This window comes from Gallus gallus, chromosome 1, assembly GCF_016699485.2.
Source record: "Gallus gallus isolate bGalGal1 chromosome 1, bGalGal1.mat.broiler.GRCg7b, whole genome shotgun sequence".
In the NCBI taxonomy this organism is placed as follows: Eukaryota; Metazoa; Chordata; class Aves; order Galliformes; family Phasianidae; genus Gallus; species Gallus gallus.
Genome location: NC_052532.1, coordinates 45,660,949 through 45,688,163, shown reverse-complemented (window position 1 = coordinate 45,688,163; position 27,215 = coordinate 45,660,949). Strand labels below are relative to the sequence as shown.

At 49.6% G+C, this 27,215-nt stretch overlaps 1 protein-coding gene across 4 annotated transcripts in view; it reads left to right on the top strand.

Moving 5' to 3' along the window:
* The first annotated feature begins 2,243 nt into the window (after window positions 1–2,243).
* NTN4 (netrin 4) overlaps window positions 2,244–27,215 on the top strand; it is a 36,328-nt gene continuing 11,356 nt past the window's right edge. For 2 of the 4 annotated variants that reach the window (XM_015283916.4, XM_004937645.5), the window contains exons 1-5: window positions 2,244–2,379; window positions 5,181–5,710; window positions 16,780–17,052; window positions 26,492–26,618; window positions 26,810–26,998. In XM_015283916.4, coding sequence (XP_015139402.2) covers window positions 2,325–2,379; window positions 5,181–5,710; window positions 16,780–17,052; window positions 26,492–26,618; window positions 26,810–26,998 — 1,174 coding nt within the window. In that variant the 5' untranslated portion in view covers window positions 2,244–2,324. Of the gene's footprint in view, window positions 4,650–5,180; window positions 5,711–16,779; window positions 17,053–26,491; window positions 26,619–26,809; window positions 26,999–27,215 lie in introns of all 4 variants that reach the window. The other 2 variants (XM_046909072.1, XM_004937647.5) reach the window with 2 other exon arrangements.

The window sequence follows — 27,215 nt, the reverse complement described above, 5'->3', positions numbered from 1 at the left end:
AAGTCGATCGCTGAGTACAGTGAAAAGTAACAGCACTCTGATTGCCTTGTTTCCTTCACACGCCTGAGAAGTGCTGCCTTATGTCAGAGCTCAGCTTTAACAGCGATGTAAGCAAGGAAATATGAAACTTTAATCAGTAGACGTCACTCCGGATTATCCACGGGTTTCTTTTCATACAGAAAACATGGGAATCAAGCTGCTTCAAAACACGATGAGTCAATGAAATGTTTTCATTACTCATTTGACAACGGTTGGAAAAATTCCAGTGGTTTGCAAAAAAGAAAAAAATGGAAGAGTGCAAGACAGGTTTTCATAGAGCAGATTAATGACACGGTACCAAAACAGACAACAGGAAGGCAGCTGCAGCCCCCACCCCAAACTCAACTCCCATTGGCTGCAGGGGGCTTTGAATCGAGACCACATCTCTTCTTTAAACAAATTTTCTATTCCTTTCAACCCAGTGTGAGTGGGTATCCAGACCTCTTTGCCCCCACCTGTCCCACCAGCAGCCTCTGCTGCCCCTGTGTCTGCCCCAGGGCCTTCTGTTAAACTATAACAGTGTCCCGCAGCACATGAAACGGTGATCTTTGAACAAAGCCTTTGGTTAAAGTACATCTGATCTTCTGAATTTCTGAGATTTTTATGACAAAAATGTAGGTGCAGCCGGGCAGCAGTTGACATGTTTCACCCAGGTTTGGCTTCTAGTATGAGCTCCACATTGTTAGTTTTAAGATGCCAAGTCCCAGCTCATCCCTGCCCTGGGCACAAGACTTGGGGAAGGAATGTGCAAAGGCCGCTCTTTGGTCACCGACCCAATGGTGAATGCTGATGAATGGAGTTAAATACAGCCAGCAGTCAGTCACCAGAGGTGTTCCTCAGGGGTCAGTATTGGGGCTGGCCCCGTGTAATATCTTCATTGACCATCTGGATGAAGGGATTGAGTGCTCCCTCAGTAAGTTTGCAGATGACACCAAACTGGGAGGAAGTGCTGATCAGCCTGGGGGTAGGAAGGCCCTAAGGAGGGATCGTGATATGCTGGATCGATGGGCTGAGGCCAATTGTATGAGGTTAACTAAGACAGTGTGCCAGGTCCTGCACTTTGGTCACAACCCCATGCACTGTTACAGGCAGAGTGACTGGACAAATGAGTTGTGGAAAAGGACCTGGAGGGTATTAACTGATGGCTGGCTGAACAAGAGCCAGCACTGTGCCTAGGAGGCCAAGAAAGCCAAAGGCATCCTAACTGGTATCAGAAATAGCGTAGTCAGCAGGAGCAGGGAGCCGATCATCCCTCTGTACTCTGCGCTGGTGAGGATGCACCTTGAGTGTGTTCAGTTTTTGGGCCCTCGGTACAAGAAAGACATGGAGGCCCTGGAGTGTGTCCAGAGAAGGGCAGTGAAGCTATGAAGGGTCTGGTGCATACGTCTTAGGAGGAGCGGCTGATGGAACTGAGGTTGTTCAGTTGAGTGAAGAGGAGGCTCAAGGGAGACCTTACTGCTCTCTGCAGTGACCCAAAAGGAGGTTGTAGCGAGGCGGGAGTTGGCCTCTTCTCCTGAGTAACTGTGATAGAACGAGAGGGAACGTCCTCAAGTTGTGCCAGGGGAAGTTCAGGTTGGACATCAGGAAAAATATCTCCAGAAAGAGTGGTGCTGCAGTGGCACAGCTGCCCAGGGAGGAGGCAGAGTCACCGTCCCTGGAGGTGTTCAAGAACCGTGTGGATGTGGCACTGAGGGACGTGGTCAGTGGGCACGGTGGGGATGGGCCGATGGTTGGACTGGATGATCTTAGTGCTCTTTTCCAGCCTTAATGGTCCTATGATTGTATGCGTGGGTTCTCTCCATCCGCACCTGCCCTGCCCCTGCATCTGTGCTTCCTCACCTTGCGTTCTGCCTTCCTCCTCATCCTCACCCCACTCAAGCTCCCCCCGTTCAGCTGACGACCCACCGCCATCCCCTCTCGGTGCCTTTGGCGACGGCCAGCCCTGATCAGCCCTTCTTCCACTTTCAGAACCCACCTGTTGCGTGAGGCAGAGCGACCCGCCGAGCAGGGCGCTTTCCTCACCGGGCACCGAGCCCCGGGGAGGACGAGACGCCCTCCCCGGCTGCCGCGGCGACCACAACGTCCCGAGCGGCCGTCCGTCGGCACCGCGCTCCTTCCCTCGCGCCGGGGCGGGCCGCGGGGCGGGGCGGCGCGGGGCGGGCGGCGGCGGGGCGCGGGGTGCGGGCGGCGGGCGGCGGGGCCGCGCGGGGCGCTGATGCCGTGCGGAGCCGGGCGCGCCCCGGGGCGCGCGGGGCGGGCGGCGGCGCCGCGGCCGGGGCTCGGCCATGGGGCGCGGGACGAGGCTGCCGCTGCTGCTGGTGCTGCTGCTGGGCGCCGCAGGTGAGCCGCGAGCGGCGGGCGCGCTCCGTCCTCTGCGGGCGGGCGAGCTGGGCGCGGGTGTGTGCGCACCTACGTACGCGTCCGTGGATACGCGGGCGTGGATGGCCGTGCGGGTGTGTGGCGGCGGGCGGCGGGGCTCCGTGCGCGGAGCTCCCGGAGCGAGGGGAGCGTTACGCGGCTTCGCCCGCCTCCCACCGGATCGCCCCGCCGTGCGGTACCGGAGCCGGTCGGGTTTGCGTAACGCTGCCCTGAGGGTTTGCAAGCCGGGCGCCAACGTGCCGCTCTAAAAAGGAGAAAGAACCCAGATGGGAAACAAACATCTCACGGGGCGCGAGTTACAAGTGAAACTTTACAAGGCAAGTGCCGCTAAAATGCTTAAGCAGGAAGCATATGATTTTCCGTGGATGTTTTACAGGTGAGTCACGGTGTTCGCTGCATGCTCTTACTCACTGCTAAAGAACCCAGCCCGGTACCATGTGCTGCTCAGAACGGGGCTGCTCAGACGGCCAGATCCCTCAGGGCGGTCAGGAGAAGCCCCTTTCCCAGGGCTGCGGCGTGGAAAATCCTTCTGCCCTCATCTGTCCTTTCACTGAATTCCTGGGCCGGGCGGCAGCACACAGGAAAGCTGTCACTTTTCATAACACGCGGTGCTCCGTGGCCGTCATGCAACTGCAAACCCGAGGGAAAACAAACGCCCTTCACAGGGTTTCTTCTTCTCCCTGCTGGGGTCTGCGTGCGGCAGCCTTCCTTCCCCAGCCCCCCGCTGAACCCAAGTCCTTAGCCCTAAAGCTGCAGGTGAGGAAGGGACCCCGTGTGCTTGGCTTGCAGGTGGCTGGGACATGGGCTGGAGCGTGCTGGGAGCTGAATCCCGTCAGATCCTTGAATGGGAATTTGGGAGCCAGCCCTCTTGGCAGCGCTGTGCCCCACCACCAGGAGAGCCTCCCACCGATCAGAGCCTCCCCGCACCTCTCTAAGAGCAGTCACTGTCAGTGTACAGGGAAACTAAAAGGATGCTATGAACGCAAGCAAGGATCCTGACCTGGCTCCAGGTGCTGGCTGAGCCCTGCTGCTTTTACCCTGTCCCAAACCCCTGCTCTGATCCCAGCACTCAAGGAGCCGCACTCAGTGATCTCTTGTTTGTGTACTGCGAGCTGCGCTGCGCTGCGCGTAGCCGAAGGATCCAGGAAAGCAGCCAAACACATCAATTAGGCCAGCTTGTGGCAAGCCTACCTGATAATGTGGCAATAGCACACACTGAGCTACCCCTCGGGAGAGCCATGTGGGTTAGTTAATGTTTGCAGAGTGCTTTGGAAAGCGTCTTCAGGAGACGTATGTGTGTTTTACAGGTATGTTTGCTTGCTTTTCTAGAGTAGATGGGTGCTGCACAGCTAATATTGATGGTTTTGTGTTTGTTAGGAAGCTAAACTCACTGCTTGCTAAAGGTGCCCAAGGCTTATTGCCTAGGGAGGTGCAGGGACTGAATTCAGGAGTGCTCTGCCGTGGCTGTGTTTACCATCAGCAGTCTGCATCTGTTCTGAATAACGGCGCAGGAATCCACACAGATCAGCGGTGATAAAACTGTGCTGTGTCCAGAGCGCTTCGTAAGGGGCAGAAGGAGCAGGGAAACCCATCAGGCTCTGAAGGCTTTTTCTCTGCTCGTGGGTAATGTAGCTTAATTGCAGCTATGACACTGTAAGCGAATGCTGAATAAACCCCAAATAAAGGATTTATTGGATGCTAAACTGAAATGACCTTTGGACATAACAAAAAACGCCAAGATGCCACAGTAATTGGTGCACAAAGCTGATTGTGTATGATTGGCACAGCGAGAAAGAAGACATTATGCACCTTGGATGTTTTGGCTGCCTGCATCCAAGTCATCAGAGCTTCCTTTTTTTTATTATTATTTTTTAACATATTAAGCAGTCATGGTTAATAAAATACAGCCTTGACCTGCTGCTACACTTACTAATAAAGAGGCGGAGACTCCTCACGAACGCCAGGCGGGTTGCTTTGCGGAAGGCTTCACACCAAACCCCGCAGTGATTTTGTTTTCCTTTGCCACTTTCGCTGTGATTTTTAAATGGACGAGGCTGCCAGAGAGACTTGCACACAAACCACAGCGGCTCAGCTGTGAGGCAGCCTGCCAGCACCATTTCAACCAAGGATTTATTTCCCCCTGCTTTACACACGTCGGTGTCAGGCTTCCAAACCTCAGCAGTGTTTTGATTCAACTCCTGCGGCAGTTTGGGACTGCGGAGAGATTTGGGGTAGGAACGGAGGGGTTGGAATGGGGTGTGAAGGTTTGGGGTCAGCGCTTGGAAGAAGTGCTCAAATCAGCAACCAGCTCCTGTGCCCCAACATAGAGAGATGCTGATGGTGCATGCCACAGAAGCTCGCTGCTTTCCTCCTGCCTTTCCCTGTGTCTAAGACCACCTGGGTCCTCTCACGGCCGTGGGATGGGGCTGCCGCTGCCCCTGGGCCTTTCTGTGTCCTCACCTGGCTGCAGGGTGGGAGGGTGAGGTGCAGGCGTCCCTCCTCCTGCCCTCGCTGTCCTCATCTCTTTGCAGTTCTCACTGGGGATTTTCCCAAGCACAGGGAAGCCCTGAGGGCTTTCGTTTTACTTTGTTTTGCTGTTTTAGACAAGCTGAGCTCTGCAAAGGAGCGCACTACACAGTGGTGCAGCTCTTGTGGGGTTGACGGGCACCGGGTACGCAGCTGTGCCTGCCTGGCACGCAGCCCCCACGGGGTTGGTGAGCAGCCCTGAAATGCATGCCACGGTCTCACTGCTTTCCTTCCAGGCCTGGGCAGCGTAGCCGGTGCAGGCAGCCCATGCGAGAAGGCCTGCAATCCCCGGCTGGGCAACCTGGCACACGGACGGACGCTGAGAACGGAGACGGCCTGCGGGAGCCATGCCGCCGAGCCCTTCTGTGCCTACGCCGAGGACGCCACGCTCCGCTGCAAGCCCCCCACCTGCGGCCACTGCAGTGGGGCCCACGCGGGGCTGGCACACCCCCCCGCTGCCATGGCCGACTCCCCTTTCCGCCTGCCCCGCACCTGGTGGCAGGCGGCCGGGGACGCCCCGCAGGAGACCATCCAGCTGGACCTGGAAGCCACCTTCTACTTCACGCACCTGATCCTGGTCTTCAAGTCACCCCGGCCGGCGGCCATGGTGCTGGAGCGCTCACAGGACTTCGGCAAGACCTGGCAGGCCTACAAGTACTTTGCCACCAACTGCTCGGCGACCTTCGGGCTGGAGGACGACGTGGTGCGGAGGGGAGCCCCATGCACATCCAGATACTCCAGCCCCTTCCCCTGCACCGGAGGAGAGGTGAGTATAAAAAAAATGAGGAGAAAGATCCCATTTGCTAAGAGGAAGAATGCATGTGAGAGAGCAGGTTATTTTCGGTATCAGAAATGGCAGGTCACAGATGGCACATCTGGAGGTGCTACAGGCAGCGTGCTGCCAGCATGCCAAAGCTGATGTGGGGCTGGGCGCCCTGCTTGGTGGCTGCTCGTGGGGTCCCTGCTGGGGAGGGTCCCCAGGGCCCTCAGCCTTGAGGCAGCTCCCTCTTGTGGCCTCATCCCGTGAACCTGTCTGCGTGGGAAACCAAACCTCGCTGGTGCCGCAGTGCAGGGAGGAGCAAACCTGGATCGTGAATTAAGGTGTCAATTCTCCACTAGTTATTACCGATAAATTGTGTTTTCTGCTGATAACGTGATCTGAGGTGAAGGTCCCGTCCTTGGAGACCAGCAGTCATGTCTAAGAATCCCCTGTTCAGGGCTCTTTGCAGCTTCTTGGCTGGCCAGAGAAAGTGGTATCTTCTTCCTCTTCTCCATCTCTTCTCTCCTGCCCCAAAAAGCAGAGTGAAGTTCCCTAGAAAGGGACACTGGGGCTTAATAAGAATGTGGACCTGCAGGAGAATCAAGGGCACACCCTCTGGAAATTGTCATGGTCCTCAGCGCTCCTGCAGCCCATGACCCCAGCACCCAACCACCAGGCAGTACCATTCTGCCTGCAACGCAATGCCACTGATGTTTGTAGCTCTCAGGTCAGCAAGCACAATGTGCCTGAGGTACTCTGGCTCGTGCACTCCTTTGTCAGCTTTCCCAAGGGCTGTTCTTGGTGACAAGAAACTCATGAGTGTCATTTGGGGCAGTACTTGCCTTGTTGGTCTTAGGTCACCGCAGTCACCCCGTAATGTGTCTGCACCAGGATGAGGGCTACGTCTGGCAAGCGCCTGTGCAAGTCCTGGCCTTGCAAATCCCTCAGCAGGTTGGTGCAGTGTGTGGGTACGGTGGGCCTCTTACACATCAAAATCAGTGCCTATTTTCAAAAAGGAAAGAAATTTGGTATCATTTGATGCATCTGCGGGAGCCAGCTGCAAAGCCGGCTATTTACTGAGCTTGCTCCTGCAGGACTTCTTCTTCTGGCAGTGCCTTAGTTTGTGTTATTGCAAAGAAGCTATAAAAGTCAAGATCGTTTAATTATTCCAGGGCTTAAACAAATGTTGGGTCCAAGAGGCTGGAGCTTGTAAGGTTTTATTTATACAGCACACTTCAGTTCCCTTGTATTTACCTGCAAAGTAGTAAGGGCAGCTTTCTGGTGACCAGATGGCAAGCATGCATGCCTAGCAAATATCACATTTAATTTATTACACTGTGCTACATTCCAGCAATTACTCCTAACTGCCAATAGCAACATGGATCTCACCTAAAGAAACATCAGAGTTCTGTGTTCTGTTTGGAGTTATGCAGCACTTCACTCCCACTTCTGGCAGCACCTAATTCCAGACATATGGAAGCAGTAATTTCACTTGAAACGGTGGTTTTAAATATGCAGTCATCTGGGATGTCCAAGGGTATTATTTAGCTGCAGCTCAGTTGCCGCAGCTTTCCTTAAAGCACAAACATAAATTCCCTAAGTGCTACTGGATTTCCTTTTAAACTTTTGATGGTGTTTTTTAGCGCAGTGTAACGACCACAGCCCATCATCCAGGCTGTGTGTCACTTTCTCCTCCTTCAAATACCGCTTTCTCCTCCTTCAAATATTTCAGCACCCCATGTGCATCTCCAGGCATGGGGTCAGGGCTTGCAGGTTCTGGCAGCACTCTGCAGAGCAGAGGGGTTTCTGCTTGCTGCTGCCCGTCCCCTGGGACAAGCACTTTGCAGAGCTGCAGGACGTGGCTGCTCACCCCAAAACGCCTCAAAGGTAGCAATCTGCTACGCTGTGCTTCTGTGAAGATGGAAAAATCAGGCTATTTTCATCCCCAACCAGTCAGTTTGTGCCCGGTGACCAAAATATGTATTGGAGTATATGACACAAGAAAGATGACAGAATCATAGAATCATTAAGGCTGGAAAAGGCCACCAAAATCATCCAGTCCAACCATCAGCCCATCCCTGCCATGCCCACTGACCTTGTCCCTCAGTGATATGGTTCTTGAACGCTTCCAGGAGTGGTGATTCCACCGCCTCCCTGGGCAGCCTGTGCCAGTGCCAAACCACTCTTTTGGAGAAGAAATCTTTCCTAACATCCAACCTGGACCTGCTGGGGTGCAACCTCATGCCATTCTCTCTCATTCTGTCACTGTTATCTGGGTGAAGAGGCCAACCCCCACCTCACCACAACCTCCTTTCAGGTCATTGAAGGGAGCAACAAAGGTCTCCCATGAGCTCCTCTTCAGACTCAACAATCCCAGTTCCCTCAGCCACTCTTCTTAAGACTCGTAAGTCCTGAAAGTGTGAGAAGAGAAGAGAATGGTGCTTAACACTGCACAGAGTACTCGCATGCAAGTAATGTCTCTTATCTAGCGATGGACCGCAGCACATACCCAACTCGTCACTTTATGCCTATTGACCAAAATATATATTGGAGCATATGGTGCAAGACAGATGTCAGAAGCATGAAACATGCTAATTAGAAAGAATTATCTGGTGCTATTTTATTTTCACATGGTTACCAGAGAAGAGATTCTCATCCTTTCAGGAGCATGATGCCATGGTTTGGGGTTTTAAAGGCACTGTCACTGGAATTAAGCAGGTGCTTACAGGTGAGCGTGTTCCCGGACTTACTGAGCTGAGCTCCATCAGGGGCTGTCTGGCCACAGTCTGTTCTCAGGCAAAGAGCAGCAGCCTCCCAGCAGCCAGGGAAGCAGTGACTTTATTGTTAGGACACAGGAGCCAAACAAAACATCTGACTGAAGACTCTCCCCGTGCTTAATTCAGTGGATTGTTTCACAGCAGTGATCCTCTTAGCCTAGATGCAGAAGCCTCTAGGTGCTGGCCTGTTGTTACCAGTGTTTAAGCAGGAAGGCTAGGGCTGTATTTCAGCATGGGTTATACAAATGTGCTACAAATCCAGGGTATTTTTGCATTTTTTCAGGTGTAACCCTTCAACCATATTCCTGCAAGGGAAGTCAGAACTGGATCCTCCAGCCAAATGTAACCTAAGTAAACAAGATGCAGAAATAAACTCCTTCAGCAATGTGCTCAGTTCTATAACTATACAAAAAAGGCTATCTTCCCTCCCACACTTTGGATCATATTAATATTTCTTGCCTGACAAGCTAATCCTAAATTTATCCCTGACTAGAGATCACTGCTAAGGGCTTGTCTAGAGGAGGCCCTTAGCAGATGTTAATTCTTTAACTGTGAGTGAGAGTGACTGTCCACTCGGCAATGCAATTATCTCATTTACTTTAAATTCCCATCTGTGGTCAATTCAGATTAGCTCGCCTGAGTGTCCCCATTTAGACAAGCTCTGGCATAAAAGGACTTACTGAAGCAGAGTCTCCTTGACAAGATTTTAGTAAATTAGCAACTTATTTGAGTGTTTATCTATTCGGAAGACTGCTAATAAATCACTCTGAGACTTCAGCCATCGTTGCTGTGTGTTATTAATAGGAGAGGCGTACTTGCAGCTCAACTGTTTTCCAGCAACAAATTCTAACACGCTGCTTGCTGATGTTTGAAACATCACATACCACTGTTTTACTGTGGGGTGTGTGTGTCTTACTGAGCATTTTATTGATCTCATGTGCCTTCTGTAGCAGAAAAACCTTCCAGGGCCTTGCCTCACACTTACTGCATGCAGCCCTCCTCTGTCCTCAAGGATCTGCACAGCAGCCCTACGGGTTCTACATGAAATTAACTCTATAGAGCAAAACTAAGTTCGGTCCTGCTCCTCATTAATTTGACCCTGATAGACACTGAGCAGTTGTAACACTCAATGACACAAACAGGAGTTAAAAGTACTTGGTGACTTTTATTTTGGGCCCCTAATTTCGGGTTCTAGGAAGAATCTGCCCATTTTGGGCTTATGTTAGGCTTACGTCATAGAATCATAGAATGGCCTGGGTTCAGAAGGACCACAGCAATCATCGAGTTTCAACCCCCCCTGCTATGTGCAGGGTCGCCAGCCACCAGACCAGACTGCCCAGAGCCACATCCAGCCTGGCCTTGAATGCCTCCAGGAATGGGGCATCCACAGCCTCCTTGGGCAACCTGTTCCAGTGCGTCACCACCCTCTGTGTGAAAAAACTTCCTCCTAATATCTGACCTAAACCTCCCCTGTCTCAGTTTAAGACCATTCCCCCTTGTCCTATCACTATCCACCCTTGTAAACAGCCGTTATGTCAATAATATGTTGTAAGAACCTGAAAATCCCAGGCTTGATAGCTGGTAGTTTAGTGCAGGGCATATTCAGGTAGAAACAGAAAACCTGAATTTAGTTTTCACTTGTGCCTGAGAGGACTCAGGACAAAGGCAGCTCTTGGCCTGTGCAGAGATGAAGCTTTGGTACTCAGGGAGTTGTACCATGAAAGATACCTTCCCCCAGAGCCTGGGCTCCACCAGGGGTGATGGCAAGAAGCTTTTCAACATGCCCAGCCATCCTCCCCTTGATTCCCCCTGTGCAGCCAGCCCACAGCAAGGCCTCATCGTCTCCTTTTCTCCCTGGCTGTCCGAGGCTTTTTGGCACACAGAATTTGACCCTCCGCTTGGCTAGCTATTGAAATGCAGCCACCTCTGGGATGGAGCATAGTCAGTGCTTAATAGCGCATGCCGGCAGGCCTCTATTTAGAAAAGCAAGTTTCTAACTACTGCAGATCAGGGCTTCTAGATTGGCCTCCAATTATGGCTAAATTATGACTAGATTGGCTAAAACAAATTATTCCTGGGAGGGGGTGTGAAAGAGAATTAATTCTATATTGTAGGCTGCCAGCAAGAGAAGGAATGGGCTCCAGTGCTCAGTTTTCCAAACTTACGTTCTCATGTAGGCACTGAAGAACATTGTACTCATGTGAAGCAAAAGGGATTTGGATAGGGAGAATTTAATTCTCTGAACTGGCATCCTTGTTAGCAAGGCTATTGCTTCCCTTGAGAAAAGGGCCACAGGCTCCTCTTGCAGCACTGCTCCCCGCTGCTCCATTTCACTGCTCCTTGCTGGCGTGCAGGGAAGACTGGCTCACTTGTTCAGCTCCCAGCTTGCTGGCTGTGAAGCAGGGCTGCTGTACTTCTCTTTGGGCTTCCTTGGTACAAATGGTTACATGGAAAGCATGTAACTTAAAGCAATGAATGGCTTCATCTCAGGAGTCTTGGACCAAAAGCTCGTGGACTTAATCTGAGATTAGTCGGCATGCACAGTGAGTAGCAGCATGAAATTTCCAGTCTAATAGCGTCCAAAATCCTACACAAATGGCAAACTCCTCATATTCTGCCTGGGCGACATTTGCAGGAAGAAATCAGTGTCCAAAACAGGCTTACACAAACCATTCGCTCCTGTATTGCCAGTCTCTGTGCTGCATCCCCGGTACCCCATCACCATGGTCAAAGTCTACCTCCTCAGGGTGAAAATGGAATGCTGTTTCTCACGACCTTTTTGACTGTACCTGTTTGCTTACAATTCAGACAGGTGTTCTTTTTCCCAAATTGGAGTATAGCTCACAGTCACTGGATGGTTTCCACTGCAATACCAAGCAGCCAGCTCTACAGACACAAAGCCTTTTCTTTATAGACAAAAGGAGTGGAAAAATATTCATGAAGTCGAGTTACGCTTCAGCTGAAAGAAATGCCATCAATGCCTAGCCCTGCTGCAGGCATCCATGCTGACACCCTGACCCTTGCAGGCCTTTGTAGAATACAGTGAGAGGGGCTGTTCCGCGGCTGTAGGGAAACAGCCAGCTGCACAAGCAGGCCCAGTTCTCTCCCTAGCTTGCTGGACACAGCCCCAGGTTTTCTTGGTCTTCCATACCCAAAACAGGTCCTGTCAGGAGGTCAAGGTTGAGCACATGAATCTTTGTGAGGACGGGGAGAGGAGGGAGACTGCTGGAGGGGGGAGCAGTGCGATACCATCGTTCTTGCTGAGCGGACGAAGGACCGACTGAAATGTGCTGATTCGTTTTCCTAAAGCAGGGTAGCACAGCCTTGAAAAGGGGGATTCTGAAAATGAAAAAAAAATAAAACAATAATTACTTTCCTTGACTGTGCCTCGCCAACGGCATTGTGCATCTGAAGGGTTTTCTGCCTGTTAGAGGAGTGAGAGTGGTGATTAGGCAAAATAAATCCACTGGGGAATAAACTCAGTTCATGGAGAAGCAATGTTAGCTGAGGTGAAGGAATCCAAATGTTTTGAGCTGTTTGCACTAAAGAGAGATTTTTGTGATAAGACCATTACTTCTGTGATCATCACCTGACTTTTAAAGACAGCAATGACTCCGCAGTGTTTCCTTTTCATCCGAAGAAATTGTGCAGTGGGACTTCGAAGAGGAGCTGAGACAATGGCTCTCATCTGGCTGACTGTTGCCAGAGACATCCGGGATCCTGGAGGAACCCTGGTCCTTACCTTGTTCTCCCTGTACCTTTTCCAGCCCCTTGCTACTGGCTGCCATGTATGACTAGGAGCTTTCCCAGACGACCTCTCACTGTTGAGAATGGCAGAGCAACGCCTTGAGTTCCCCCAAACCAAAAGCTGTCTTGAATATAGATTAACCTGCCAAGGCTCCCACGAAGGCCAGTTATTTGAAACAGCTGGATTTTCCTTCTGAAGTCTTTGCAAGATTGTATAACTCCTGGATGATGAGGCAGGGAGTCATTTGCCTTGTTTTATGTGCTACAAAAGGTTGCAGAAGGGCTGTAGGGCACAGGCCAAATGCTGTCCTTTGTCAGAGTATAAGAAATAGCTGTAACAGCTGCAGGAGAGCCACTTCTCCAGCATCTCAGTAGCTGCTATCAGTGGTATACAGCAGGTTTCTGTGGCCATTATTTACAGTAGCCACCAAAGAGCCTTTTTTCAGCATAGGGTTGTTGCAGTGGACATAGCACATCACAGACACACGTGGCTTTCTCTCTTAATAGTTCTTCTGCTTGGTGTCAGGGTAATACATCAGATGACAGAGGGACCAGCACTGGGGCTCCAGCAGCCACCTGCACAGGGAGAAGAGTCCACCAGCTCAGATTCTGCTGTTTTCCTTCTTTGTTGGCTGTTTCCTTTCTTGTTTTCTTCTTTCCACGTGTACATGCTCATTGACTCCCCCATCCATTTACTCCTTCTGTGTCATTTCTGCTGTTGTCATTTTGCAGACCATCTCCCAGTGCCTTGCAGGCTCAGCATGACAAGTTGAGTCAGGGCTGTTGGGAAGCTCAAGCCCAGCACCTCAAGTAGGGCACAGGGTAGCGGGTCCCTGCACACTGCCCTGTGGGTACTTGTTTCTCCTGTAAGTGTCTCTTAAGTATCGCGGGTATAAGTGACCTAAGGAGCTGCCTTTATCACCGCCATCACTTGCATCTTGACAGAGGCCCATGGTGGGTGGAGGTTCTGGTGGTCCATGGCACACCGTGACTCATCTAGGCAGCTTTACTGGCAGCAAATCTCTATTGGTTTTGTTGACTTCCTTGGGCCACTTTGACTTCAGAGTCTACTTTGTTGTTCTCAGCATCATTCATTAGCATTTTCCTTCCCACTGTGGATATATATATAAAGATGCCCTTTCATTGCCTTTTGAGTGTAAACATGCTAGGGTACTTCTTGCAAAGGGACTTTTATGTATTTATAAATCGAGGTCATTGTGGTGCAGGCGGTTACTTGAGTGCACCATGCTCAGAGCCGCTGTTTTATTTATATTCAGGGCTACATTTTTGCATCCGGGCAATGGCAAGTAGCTGAGGCTGCTGAAATAATCAACAGACCAAGAGCTGCTCATGACAGCCTGTGAGGAAATGGAAACGCTGTGAAAATTTATTAGGGGGTGTCAGCTTTGCCATGTGCCCAAACCAAGAGCACATTTAGAGCTTGGCTAAAGAGCAGCCTGTTTGCATTCCACAGCATGCACAGGGCTGGCATTGGAGCTTGCACCTGGCAGTGGGTACTGTACCAGGCTCAGTGACACTGAGGGGCATCGCTGTGCTGTTGCCTAACGTGGGGATTTCAGCCTGCTTTTCCATTTCTTATTGAAAGCACTGCTTTTTCCTTGGATGTTTTTCACGGGGACAAAAATCCTCTCCAGCACTGCTTATAGAGAAACTCCCCCCGCACCTAGATGGCCTCATGCAAGTTTTAAATCACACCTCTGATGACATTGCTTCATGAAAGCATCACATTTATGGACATGGGATCCAACAGCACAATTAGAAGGCTTAGGAGGAACATTACCCCCAAAAATCACTTGGTATTTTGATTTGGAAACAGATGTTCGTTTTATTTGCCTCCTACTTGGTGACATTTGCTCCTCAGATAAGAGATGTTGCTAGATAGTTATTTTTAAATGGGAGCTGAGAGAGAGATTCGGTTCCTGGGACTGTGCTAAAGAAGAATCCCAAACATCTGAAGATTTACAGTGAGCTCACAACACTGGGAATGAAAATGCCTTTCTGGTAGGTTATATTATGGCACGTCTAGCATAAAAGTGCTGTGGGTTTTCAATTTATCACTTCCTACTTGTTCTACAAAATAGAAGTGTGTAGTAATGCACACACAGAGCAGCTGCTGATGTAGAGATCCAGTCCTCCCACTTCTGGCTGTCATGCATGGTGCTGACTATCATGTGGGAGAAGTCGCACCATCTACCTAACACCGAAATGCTGATTATGGCATATCGTTCATAAGACACGTAGAGACAGGCAGCTCTGGTGGCCATGGGGTGCTTCCTGGTGAGGCTCATTGCATGCAGAAAGCCAGAGAGGGGACTCTCAGGGACACCAGGTTTGCAGCACCCCATGGTCAGGTGCACATGCACAGAGGCAGCTCGCTCATCTCAAATCCTGCAGTGGAAAGCTGGATGGAAAAGTCCTAGGAGAGGTGAAAGCAGAATGTGGCTCATGTGAGGATGCATGTGGGGCTGGGGTGCCAGGCAGCAGCAGACCCACCGCAGCTGCACAGGGATGTGTGACCCCAGTAATGTGCTGGGATTACTCCGGAGACAGGCTGGGATGAATTGGCAAGGTTAACGACTGAACAGGGAAATCCTGCTGGGAAACACGTCCTTGATCTTATTGTGCAGCCTCTGGGGGCTACAGCTCAGTCGGCTGGGACAGAGCAAAGAATCACTATTTGTATGGCATCTCACATGTTATAATGACTGTTTTGTATTTTATTAAAACAGACCCACTGGCACTGGGGGATGGGGATGTTTACTGCAGTGGCGGTGCTGAGACTCAGCTCCCCTGCTGTTGTGCGAGCAGTGCGGGGCAGTCAGGGCAGCAGGGTGAGCCCGCTCTGCAGCCCCTGGGAACTACAGATAGGGCTCATGTTTAGCATCACTGTTTTCAAGCAACCATAAAAAGAAATATTGGAACGATTTAGTGCCTGAGCTGAAATACTGGCTCCACTGAAATCAGTGGCGTAACTCCCCCTGAATTCCACACGGCCGTGGTTTAACTCCCTCAGCATGGAGGCACTCGGGACTACTGATTTCCTCAGTGCACAGCCTTTGTGAGGGTCACAGGCATCAGTTGCCTGCCTTAAAATGGGGTAGATAAATGAGAAAAAGTGAAAATAATCAGTAAAAAAGTCTGTTGCTATATCTAGCATGGATTATTCTCATTTTTGTACTTCCTTCACCACTCCCATCTGAGTGAGGGTGAGTGAAGAATTCTCTGAGACAGGATTGATGTAATAGCTAGGAAACCAAAATTTTGGTCTTTACTGAAAATTGTCAGCCAGGCATTTTTCATCATCTCCACTAAAAGGGAATTGCTGTCTCCAAAATGGAAGTTTTTCAGGGAATTTTTTTTCCATATCTGAAAGCATCTTGTATTCACAGAGCCACAAACAAGTAAATGGGAGCAGAACAACACTGATGTGTGTTTGGGTGAACAACAATCCCTGAGGAGAGGAGCAGGGCTGCTTGTTGGGTTCGTTTGGCTTGATAGTTTTGTTTCAGGAGAGCAGGAAAACAGATCTATGTTCCTGGAAGGGATGAAGAAACACCTTTTGAAAGGTGTTGGTATTTATTAACGTCCTATATCTGACTCATTACTTCCACACAAGGGATGCACCACCACCCACCTTACTCCTTTGACCACCTCTCCAAGCCAACCTGCTCCCTTTTGACAGCGTTTCAGTAGAAGCAACTAAATGCTTGAATACCTCAGGAAAGGAGTGCTGTGTCTGACAACTTCAGGTGGTGTTATGCCACTGCTGGAAGCAGTGCATCAACCCACTAGGCCGTGTTGCACTCAGACAGTCAAGCAACTCACTGAACTGGTGCTCGCAAACGTTGTAACTCATCAGGCCTTCCAAAGCCAGTCAGTCAGCAAAGGGGTTTCTAGATATTTAATAAGTGTCAACCATAACTTAGATATTCTGGTAACTAATACGTGTCGTAAATTGTCATTCCACACGAATGACAGTTGTATGAATGACATGCTGTTTCTGGTGACACACCACAGGCAGCTGGCCCAGCGAGTTTAAAATAAAGCTCTCAAAGAAAATTAGTTATTTTTGTCTGGTGCTCTTGATGTTTCATTTGAGCCAATGTTTACTTATTCAATCAGAAAGAAGTTAGAATAAAGACTGATTGAAAAGTACTTTCTTAAACCTCGGGAGCTCCAACTTTTCTTTCTTTCTTATCTCAGTTTTCTCAGCCATCAGCTCGCTGCCACGCCGCATCGCTTTTCCACTAGGAAGTGGCCTGGGACTGATGGGAGCCAAACATTTGGAAATCTGAGCTTCGTTTGTTAAAAAAACAAGGGGCGGTGGCAGGAGAAGTCGGTGAGGACTCTTCCACCTGATGTTTGCCCATAGGGTAGCTGATCAGCTGTGGTTAACGGCCAAATGTAGGGTAATGGCCGGCAATGCTGTAGGGACCAAATTTGGTGCATCAAAGGGTATGAGGGTGTTGCATGCACCTGGGGATGGCCCCACACCACTAACATCCCCCGTTCTGCCGCATGCCTCTGCAGGTGATATACCGAGCCCTCTCGCCGCCGCATGCCGCCAAGGACCCATACAGCGCAGAGGCCCAGGCGCAGCTGAAGGTGACCAACCTCCGCGTGCGGCTGCTGGAGCGGCAGAGCTGCCCCTGCCACCCGCTGGAACCGCCGGCCCTGCCAGCCCCATACTACGCTGTCTACGACTTCATTGTGAAGGGCAGCTGCTTCTGCAACGGCCACGCCGACCACTGTGTCCCCGTCAGAGGGTTCCGGCCTGTCAGGGCAGCCGGTGCTTTCCATGTGGTACGTACCCAAGCTTGGTGATGCTAACATTTCTGACTCTCTTTTACCCACAGATCCCAACTAGCAATATCTAAGTACTAAATGCAGGGCATTTCGATGACAGAGACAGGGGACATGCATTTCCCACTGCATCCTCTGATACTGGTTTGGATCGTGAGCCAAGGGGCAGGAGGGCAAGAGGGCTTCAATTCTTACACCAAGGCTTTCCACTGTACTTCCAATACTTTCCCTAGACAAAACCCCTGTCTTCTGGTTTTGAGGGGACTCACATCTGAAGGGTTCTGAGCTGAAATCCCTTGTGAGTGAACAAGACCCAAAGCCCACAGGTGACAGACTTGAAAGGTGGGCCCAGGTGAACCTAATAAGGTTCAACACAGCAAAGTGCAGGGTTTTGCACTTGGGCCGGAGGAACCCCAGGCATCTATACAGACTGGAAGGAGCAGTCCTTGAGAGCAGCTCTGCAGAGAAGGACCTGGGGGTCCTGATGGATGACAAACTTAACATGAGCCAGCAGTGTGCTCTTGCAGCTCGGAAAGCAAACGGTATCCTGGGCTCCATCATGAGAGGGGTGGCCAGCAGGGACAGGGAGGTGCTTGTCCCTCTCTACTCTGCTCTTGTGAGGCCCCATCTGGAGTACTGTGTCCAAGTATGGAGCCCCCAGTACAAGAAGGACAGAGAGCTGTTGGAGAGGGTCCAGAGGAGGGCCACAAAGATGATCAGGGGGCTGGAGCACCTCCCCTACGAGGACAGGCTGAGGGAGCTGGGCTTATTCAGCCTGGAGAAGAGAAGGCTGCGGGATGACCTCATTGCAGCCTTTCAGTACCTGAAGGGAGCCTATAAACAGGAAGGGAGTCAACTCTTTGAAAAGGTGGATAACAGCAGGACAAGGGGGAATGGTTTTAAGTTGAAAGAGGGAAGATTTAGGTTGGATGTTAGGGGGAAGTTCTTTACCAGGAGAGTGGTGAGGTGCTGGAACGGGCTGCCCAGAGAGGTTGTGGATGCCCCATCCCTGGAGGTGTTCAAGGCCAGGTTGGATGGGGCCCTGGGCAACCGGGTCTAGTAAATGGGGAGGTTGGTGGTCCTGCCCGGCAGGGGGGTTGGAGATTCATGATCCTTGAGGTCCCTTCCAACCCAGGCCATTCTGTGATTCTGTGATTCTGTGACAGGCTCACCGAGTCAAAGAATCTACCAAATTGGATGGGACCCATAAAGATCATGGAGTTCAACTCCTGGCTCCACATGGGACCAGCCAAAAACCAGACGGTATGTCTTAGAGCTTTGTCCAGACACTTCTTGAACTCTGGCAAGCTTAGTGCCACGACCACTGCCCTGGGGAGGCTGTTTCAGTGCCCACCACTCTCTTGTGTTTGCACCCTGCCAGCCTGGGGATGTTCTGACCTCAATGCCCACTGTGCAGAGTGCCCTTTCTGCCCCTCCTGTCTGGCCCTGAAGACACTGCGCTGGCAGAAGAGCCATAGGGAAAGTCAAAGCCGGCAAGTATAGTGCCCTGAACAATGTGAAAAAGGGGAAGATCATAAAAATGCAAGCCAATTACTTGAGGTACGAAGGTCTGGCATATATCCAGCTCTTTGGAGAACTCATTTCAGTTAAATTATGGTCTAAAACATGAAGCAGACATCGTGTTTCCCTTCTAATAGAGCTAGTCTTGCAACATCTTGAAAATATGCAAATTTGAAAGCATGCAGCACTATGATTGATAAGCCTGTTTCATGTATTGCTGCTCTGGTTTTCACAGATGTTCCCTGAGTGAAAGCCTTTGAAAGGAGCTGTTTGCTTGAGATTGTTTCTGTGTGATACAATTGCATGGGAGTGTGACCCAGAGCACTGCTGAGAGTTACAGCAGAGCTTGAAGCCAATTGTGCTTCCAGTAGAGCTACAGCCTATAGAAATCGCAGTGCACAGGTAGCAGGCGGTGATGTGGGAAGGAGCCAATGCCAGAATCGTACTGAAAAACAAAACAAGAAATAGCAGCAAGCCTCTGCACCAGCCCCTGGGGGAGTGGGAAAGTAAACATCACTTATAAACATGGCATGAGTCCCAAAGGTGACGTCTTTGTAATGAGGCTGACTCATTTTGCTGTCTCTCAGAGCTGACTCCGCATGACCTGTGAAGGATGGGCCAGCCTAAGGGCAACCTGGCATGGTTTGCAGCAGGACCCTGCTGGATGGTCAGGGTGTGATGAGACATTTCCCCCACTGATATTTCCTCACCCGTTGCCACTTTTTGCACTGTCAGATCAGGGCAGAAAGACTGCAGAATCTGTGGCTGCTTTGCTACAATTCAAATTTCTGAAAACAGAGTGAGATTTCAGAGGAGTGTTTCTGTGTGTTTCACCTGGACAAAAAGTCAGTTATTCGTGCGTGAGATGAGGACTTCAGTGGTGGCTCTGTGTGACATTTATGTGGGGCTTTCGCAGTCTCTTCACTGTAGGAATAGGGACAGCAAAAGATTGGGAATGCATTACCAACTCCGAATGTGATTACAAAATCTGGCTCAGTTCTTGTGCTCGTTTTGACCGAAGCACTCCTGAAGAGCATCTCATAAGTTAGAGAGTTAGCATCAAATTTTGAGCAAGTTTAAGATTCCTCATCTTAAAAAAACCCCCGCTTGGTCTCAGCCCACGGGCAGAATCCTAGCTGCAGGCTTATTTTCAGAGCCTGCTTGGCCAGCAGAAGAACCATACGTGATATACTGATGTTTCTGCTGATGGAGGTCATCCTGATAGCACTGGGCACAGCTGCCAGGTCTTGGGCAGGTCTGCAAAGCCACCTGAAGCATGTCATCCACCTCCCCAGCAGCCAGAACGAGAGGATCTGACAAAGCCGCCTGGGGATGCAGGGACATTGCTGCCTGATGCCTGCCTGGGTTTGAGGCCAGCGCATCCTGCTCAGTTCAGGACCTCATCCTGGCCCTCTGCCACAGGATTCCTCCCATCGTATGAATTTTTTCTCAGTGGCTGGGCCATTGTGCTCTGGAGAAAAATGTTCTGAATGGCTGAGTGGAGGCTAAATTTGGGTTGGCCATGAGATCATAAAATCATAGAATCGTAGAATCACCAAGGTTGGAAAAGACCTCTAAGATCATCTAGTCCAACTGTCCACCTATCACCAATATTTCCCACTAAACCATGTCCCTCGGTACAACATCTAAACATTTTTTTACTGATAATACTGACCCAGGACATCCTCAGCTGCAAGGGCAGGATGCAAAGAGGATGGTTCTATGGATGGAGAATAGCACGTTTTGCCCCAGCAAGAGCAACTGCAGCTGTGTCTCTGGGATGGAATAACCACCTCTGTGATCCCACTGTGTCAGATCAGTGCAAAGGTGGACATTATAGACTCTGAACAGTCAGTGTCGGAAAAAAGTATTTCACATTAGTCCTAACAGCACAAAGCAACAGCCAGCACCTGACAAAAGAACGGGTTTGTTTCTGTGCTTTGACCACTGTCCAGGTGCAAACCCATCTGTGATCCTCGTCCCTGCAGAGTTCGCTTCATGGGCACCAGAGAAAAGCTTGCCAGCAATTCATCTTTCTTCAGTCCAACTCCTCTGACAACTAAGGGGATTGTGACAGGCCATGTCCTGCGTTCTTTGTGTGGGTGGTGGCACCAGTGGAAGCCTACATGTCTCCATGAGATACCCAGTTCCACCAGTTGGAGTTTAGGAGTGGATCAGGCAGAAAGGTTTAGGTAGAGGTGCTTATATGTCTGCCAGATTTACATAAATGAGAAAAGAATTTGTACAGGAAAGCTCTAGGTTTGCTTAAACATCGGAAATGCCATGTCAACCTCTAGGTGAATCGTGAGCATAGAAGTGAGGTTGCTGCTTCAGGGTAACTTCTCTCCACAAGTTGCAGAGAGGACCTAGTAACCCTCCAGTGGTGGTGAGCGCTGCTTCTCAGGGTGCAGTAGTGCTGGCTGTCCTGTGTTGTAAACTGGTGTGCCCCAAACAGATGTCAGGGTGGTACAGCTACTCTCCCTCTCATCTCCACTCCTCCCATGTGATTTATTCAAAGGGTCACTATCCACATCATACCAACACCAACCCAATGCATGCCAAGAAAAAGCGTGCATGGACAAGCACACCTAACACCATACCATGCATCATAGTTGGACTGATGTGTGAGATAGAATCATAGATGGATGACGGGGTGAAACGCTGCTGTGAAGAAATGTAAAAAAAATCTGAGAGATTTACAGGCACAGGAGATGCCCCCTGATCTTCAGTGGCTGTGAAAAGCCTGGCTTTTGGGGCTGATCTAAAGTGCAGGAGCCAGTACATCTGTGCACTGAGCTACTGCAATACCAGCTAGGCCCTTGACCAGCTGAAGCATCCTGTTGGCCTGCTTGCCACAGCAGCAAGGGTTGTGGTGGAGGTCAGCCTGGACATAGGCAGTAATTTGCAAGTCAGGAATCCAGAGTGAGGAAAAGAAACCCAGAGGTACCTCACCAGGCTTTGCAGTTCTGCCTCAAAGTGAGGATAGGTGTTCACCTGCCTTGGAGAATCCCTGGCCTTCTAACGTCGAAATGGTTGTGTAGTTGGCCTCAGTCAACAATCTTGGAAGGCTGTGTCCTTGGGGCTTCCTGCTTTTATCCCTATAAGTTGAGATACCATCATCAACTGATGATTTCATTGTCTCATTGATAATACACTACTATTAACTCTTTAACAAATACCACACTTCCACTAGTGCAGTCCTGTTGTGCACACCTGTCACCTGCATTGAACAAAGAGCCAGAATGAATTCATCTGTCTCAGTTTGTTCTTCCTCCTGTTTCTCTTTCCTGCAATGGCAATTTCAACAACTTGACACAGTAGCTATCTTTGATGAAGACTAGAACCTGGAGATTAGGGTTTGTTTATGTATGTATTTATATATAACTGAGGGACATGGTTTATTGGGAAATTTGGACTGGATGATCCTAGAGGTATTTTCCAACACTGTCGATTCTGTGATTTCTATGATTAAGTGATTTTGACATACTGAAGATGTACCCAAAGCAATTTGGTGTGGTGCTGCTACCTTACCACATAGGTACCGCTGCAGATATACTTCTGCACTTCTTTAGTAGTCCAGAGTGTTGTGTCAGTGTAAGTCAAGGATTTTTCCAGGAGTTGGGCTTTATCTTGTAAGCAGAACAGACAAGCCAGTTCAGGAAACTGATCAATGAGTGCATTTGAATCAACATGTGGTTGATGTATGCAGGTTGGCCAGTTGGTCTCCGTGGGCTCCTGACATCAGTATTGAATGAGCTGGGTTGGGGGGATGTGCTAAGGCTGGCATACTGAGTACAAGAGCCCTTCTACATAGCTGGGCAGCAGGAATATCCCTCCCCCTCCCCACGTGGCTAACCCAGTGGCTGTTGTAAATTGTTATTGTGCTACTGACATCAAAAGACGCTGAAGGTCTTCCCCAGAGCCGCTGACAGAAGCCTATTGTACAAAGAATGAAAAACAAAGACAGCCCCCACACCCTGAACAACAAACTTTGTATTCTTTCACAAGAGCGAAATAGGATATGAGAATTTTCTCATGCATAAATTTGGTTGTCTGGTACTTTGGGAAGGAATACCATCCTGTGGGCAGACAGCAGCCAGTAGGCATGGTTTCTAAAATTGGCACAGTGGCTTGAGTGCAGCACAGTTTAAAAGCCATTGTTAAAGACCAGTATGAATGACATGGTTTTCCTTTAGACTGATATCATGCCTGTTTTCCAAGGAGGTAAAAAAAATTTAAAAAAATTTAAAAAAAGCAATTTTAGCAGTTCCAAGCAAGCAAGTCTATTAAAAGCAGTTGCCCCTCCCAGCTATTTAGCTCATCTTTCTAGGACTATCAGGTCTTTGGGACATTGATTGTGTTTTAGTGTGTGTTTGTGTTGGACTCTTTGTACAGCAGGAGAGTTCTTGTAACAGAAATTAATTAATAACAGGTGACTGAATGCGTTTTTTCCTCAGCATGGCATTCCTTTCACTCCTGTGTGACATTTTGGATAAATAGGGTGGAAAGCGCTTTGTAAGATTCAACCAAGAAGCCCATGTATTTGCAATCTGAAAGGAAGTGCTGGAAGGTAATAATTCAGCAACAAAAGGCTATGGAAGGAAGCATGCCCTAGCAACTGTCTTTGTATATAGAAATCAGCCACTCGTTTATCTTGCAGAAGTCAACTTTTGTAACACTGTTTGCATTGTGCCCTCTAACGAGTGACGTTGCGACTGGGCTGTCAAATGAAGAAGGGAAACTGTGAAAATGAACAGGGATGTAAAGACCCCATGACAAAATGAAAAATGGTATGAAAAGGATTTTCTGCTTAACTGAGTCAAGAGCCATGTGAATGCTTAAAGCAGTGAGACACACAGGGAGTTGTGTTTGTATACTTAGCAATGCTCCATAATGACCCCAAATGGATACGCCTTATAGTTAAATGTAAATCGAGGTGAATGAAAAGGGAGGAAAAATGTGCTCTTTCCACGGTCAGCCCGTGTGGGTCCCGTTCTGCCTTCAGAAAGATGCTGAGATGCCAGAGAAACGCCCCGGGCTGGTACCAGTTTGCCAGGCTGCCACCTTAGCCCTGGTTCTCCAGTGCTCCCCATCAAATCCAGCATACAGAAGGCACCTGGCCTGGCACTTGTACATCCCTCACTTGCTGCCACTTTTCTTTTTCTTCTGTTATCTCTTCTTTCTCCCATTCTTAGCTGTCACAATATCTCTAGAAAACTAAAAAAATTCTTGTCTGCGCATGGGTTACAAGAAATGGCTTGTTAGTATTCAGCTCCTTTGTTGTTTCCAACACATAAAAACCTTTTATGTCATGCTGGAATTATGTAGAAATAAAAAAGAGATTTTCTTCAATGGGATAAGGCTAGGATGGAAGGGGTTTTAAAGCAGAGCTTTTTTGGGGGAGTAATCATTATAATGCTATTGAAAGAGAAGAAATACATCTTGCCCAAGGCGAGGTTTTTGAAGTGCTTAGTCTGACTTCTGTTAAATTTCTGGGGGAAAAAAAGAATAGGGAAAAATATTTTAACTAAACAGTTGCAGAGAGAAACCGGAGAGCCTTTTTCCCTCCCCTCCGCACTTCCTTGGGTCATCACCCTGAGCCCCCAGCCCACCCTGTGCCCAGCTGAGTGGCTCTCCTGCTACTTTTCGAGCTTTTCTGTACCACCTCAAGCTTGTCTATAGCACTCGTTTCCTTCCCCTGGGTGCAATGCATCTTGCAAGCAATCAGTACGAGGGGCATCGTGTCCTGCTCTGCCTCAGTGGCTCTCCCACATTCAGCTGATTTCCATTTCCATGCAGCTAGAGATTTTTGAAGTGAGTGTAAAGCAGGTTGTAACATTAGTTTGTGTGTGGCATTTCCCTAAAGAAGATATATGAGAAGTCTTGTAGAGAAATGTAAATTTAGGAGTGAGGAGTCTGGGAGTTTGAAAAGGAATGTTCAGAAGTGGTAGCAAAAATGAAAATGTGAAAACAGGAGACACACTTTGAGAATGAAATATTCCATCTGCAAATTTGTTTTGTTCCCCTCTGTGTTTGCTTCTCATTCTTTCCACACTTTATCACACATTTGAGCATATAAGCAACCTCAACTTGATAAGCCAGGCAGAGAAACGAATATCTGCGGTGAGGCAGAAATAGCACAGAAAGCAATGTTATCTCAGCATTTGCCACTTTAGCTCAGATACTTTTGCATTCTGTCGGATTCTGTCTGTATCTGCATGTTGCTCATACCGTCTGGTCACTGTACTGTTATACTTGTCCCTGCTCCATGATCCAGTCATTCAAATAAAGCAGGAAAGGACCACTTGAAAGGTTTTTGAAAGATTTCACTATTTGCGTTGCTGATGAAAAGTCTTTCAAGGACTTTCAAGGGCAATTTTGAAGTGTTGTCTGTGCTGGTTATTTCTGACCCCTGTGAGACAGTACCTGAAATCTATTTATGAAAAGGAAACAGCCAGAAAGTCGTCATCGGTGAGGGGCATTTGCAGTCTGCATGCGTGTGCACCTACATAACACACAGGAGTTGTTTACTGCACACTTAAGGTCCTTTCCTCTTCCGTTTACTGTCCGTGTTTCTGACAGGAGTAGTTCATGGTGGGTCTCAGCAGCAGCCTATGCATTTAGGAAGAGCACTGTTGTGAAATCTGCATCAGACATTTTGGCACGAGGACGTGAGCCCAGTTGTTGCCTCCCCTATACTATGGCTTTCCCCTCAGCTGGCAAAAGAAGGGGCTGCAGAATGGCAAGGCAGAATGCAGCTGACGGGACCTGCTGATGGGGAGGCTTGCAGCTGAAGTTCCCTGAGTGAAACCACACAGAGCAAAATTCTTCTGGGGTGAGCAGAAGCAGGAACCATTTTACCCATGACCACAGCAGGGTCACTCTGGGTTTGATGACTTGCCCGGTGCGGCCTGCTCCTGCACACAGTATCTGCGCTCCTCGGCCCAGCCCAAGCTGGCAGTGGGACAGTGTTGCCAAAGAGCCAGCAGCACAGGCAGCCACCAGAATCACTGTGGGACGCAGCCATCCACCACGCTCCCCTGGATGAGGCAGGCCACCAGCCCCTCCAAGGAGCGATGACGATGGTGTCCTCACTGCGAGCTGTGGGCTGGGGCTGAGCGTGCCAAGCTGCAGCCGGGCCGCGCTCCAGCCTCTCCCTCCGCTCTGGGCCCAGTGGGCTGGGAGGTGCTCAGCTGCTCCAGAGCTCCATTTCGTCGTGTCTGGGGGCGGCCGGGCTGCTCTTGCCCTCTGGCTGCATCCTGTTTTCTTTGCCTTTGCCAGCAGTGTGATTAATGCCAGCAGCTGACAGGGCAGCTGGCACCAACCTTACCACACAGGCTTTTCATCTCTAATTACCCCCTTGGACTGTGTTTTCTAGCTGTTCAATTACCTATCCGTCACAGAGATGTCTGACACAGTCCCTCGTGGTCTTTGTGCTATCTCTGGTTCTTCCCTTGTGCTGCAAGACCTCTGCCTAGGACAGTAGGTGTCCATGTCCTGAGGTTCTAATTTCTTTTTCTTCTGCTTGTTGACGTTGGCGATGGACACCAAGGTTGTGACCACTGCTGCTACAGTGATACGTTGGTGTTGCGCTGTTTGGGAGGAAGAAAAAAGAAAGGTTTTTTAGTGTTTCCCAAGGATGCTTTGGACCTCAGCTTCTTTTAATGTCTCCTGGAAGTCCATGCGAGGGCTGGAAACCCCCTACTAGAGATCCCTGTATATATAATGACATATATGACATACAAATACTAATCTAACTGAAGGTAAAACTGCAGAATATCCAACTTTGGCTGCACTAGACAACAGGCAGGCCCAGTGCTAGCCTTCTTCCCAGCCCATGTCCTTGCACTGGGTTGATGCTGCAGCCCTTGTGCCCAGGCACTGCTGTGGGCGACCCTCACTCTCTTTTCCCCACCAGGTCCATGGGAAGTGCATGTGCAAACACAACACTGCAGGACCTCACTGCCAGCACTGTGCCCCGCTCTACAATGACCGCCCTTGGCAGGCTGCTGATGGCAAAACTGGAGCCCCCCGAGAGTGTCAGTGTAAGTGGCCGGCTTACATGTCATTTCTATGGGGTGGATGAAAACATGAAGTATCCTCATGCATTTGAATGAGTCACCGGTTCATAGGTCAGATCTGCCATTCCAAAATGTGGTTCAGGTTTTTGCCTCTTTCCTATAAACAGCTTTCACTGCTCTAACAACTCATTCTGTTCTCTTTGGCTTCGTCGCAGCGTGCAAGTGTAATGGGCATGCCGACACCTGTCACTTTGACATGGATGCGTGGCTGGCATCAGGCAACCGCAGTGGTGGTGTCTGCGACAACTGTCAGCACAACACAGAGGGGCAGCACTGCCAACGCTGCAAGCCAGGCTTCTACCGAGACCTGCGAAAGCCCTTCTCTGCCCCAGATGCTTGCAAACGTAAGTCAGCAACCTCTTACTGATGTAAGGCTTCTGCTAAGTGGGAGGCCATCAAAGGTGAGATCTTCCTGCTTCTGCTTGGAGCAATCTTCTTGCTTCAGCAAGGCATGGGGAGTTCTCAGCAGTATGCAATTTGAATTCTCTTATTTATGCTGTTTGCAGAAAGCAATGATGAGATTTGCAGGACAAAAGCCTGCAGATGCTGTTGACAAATGTA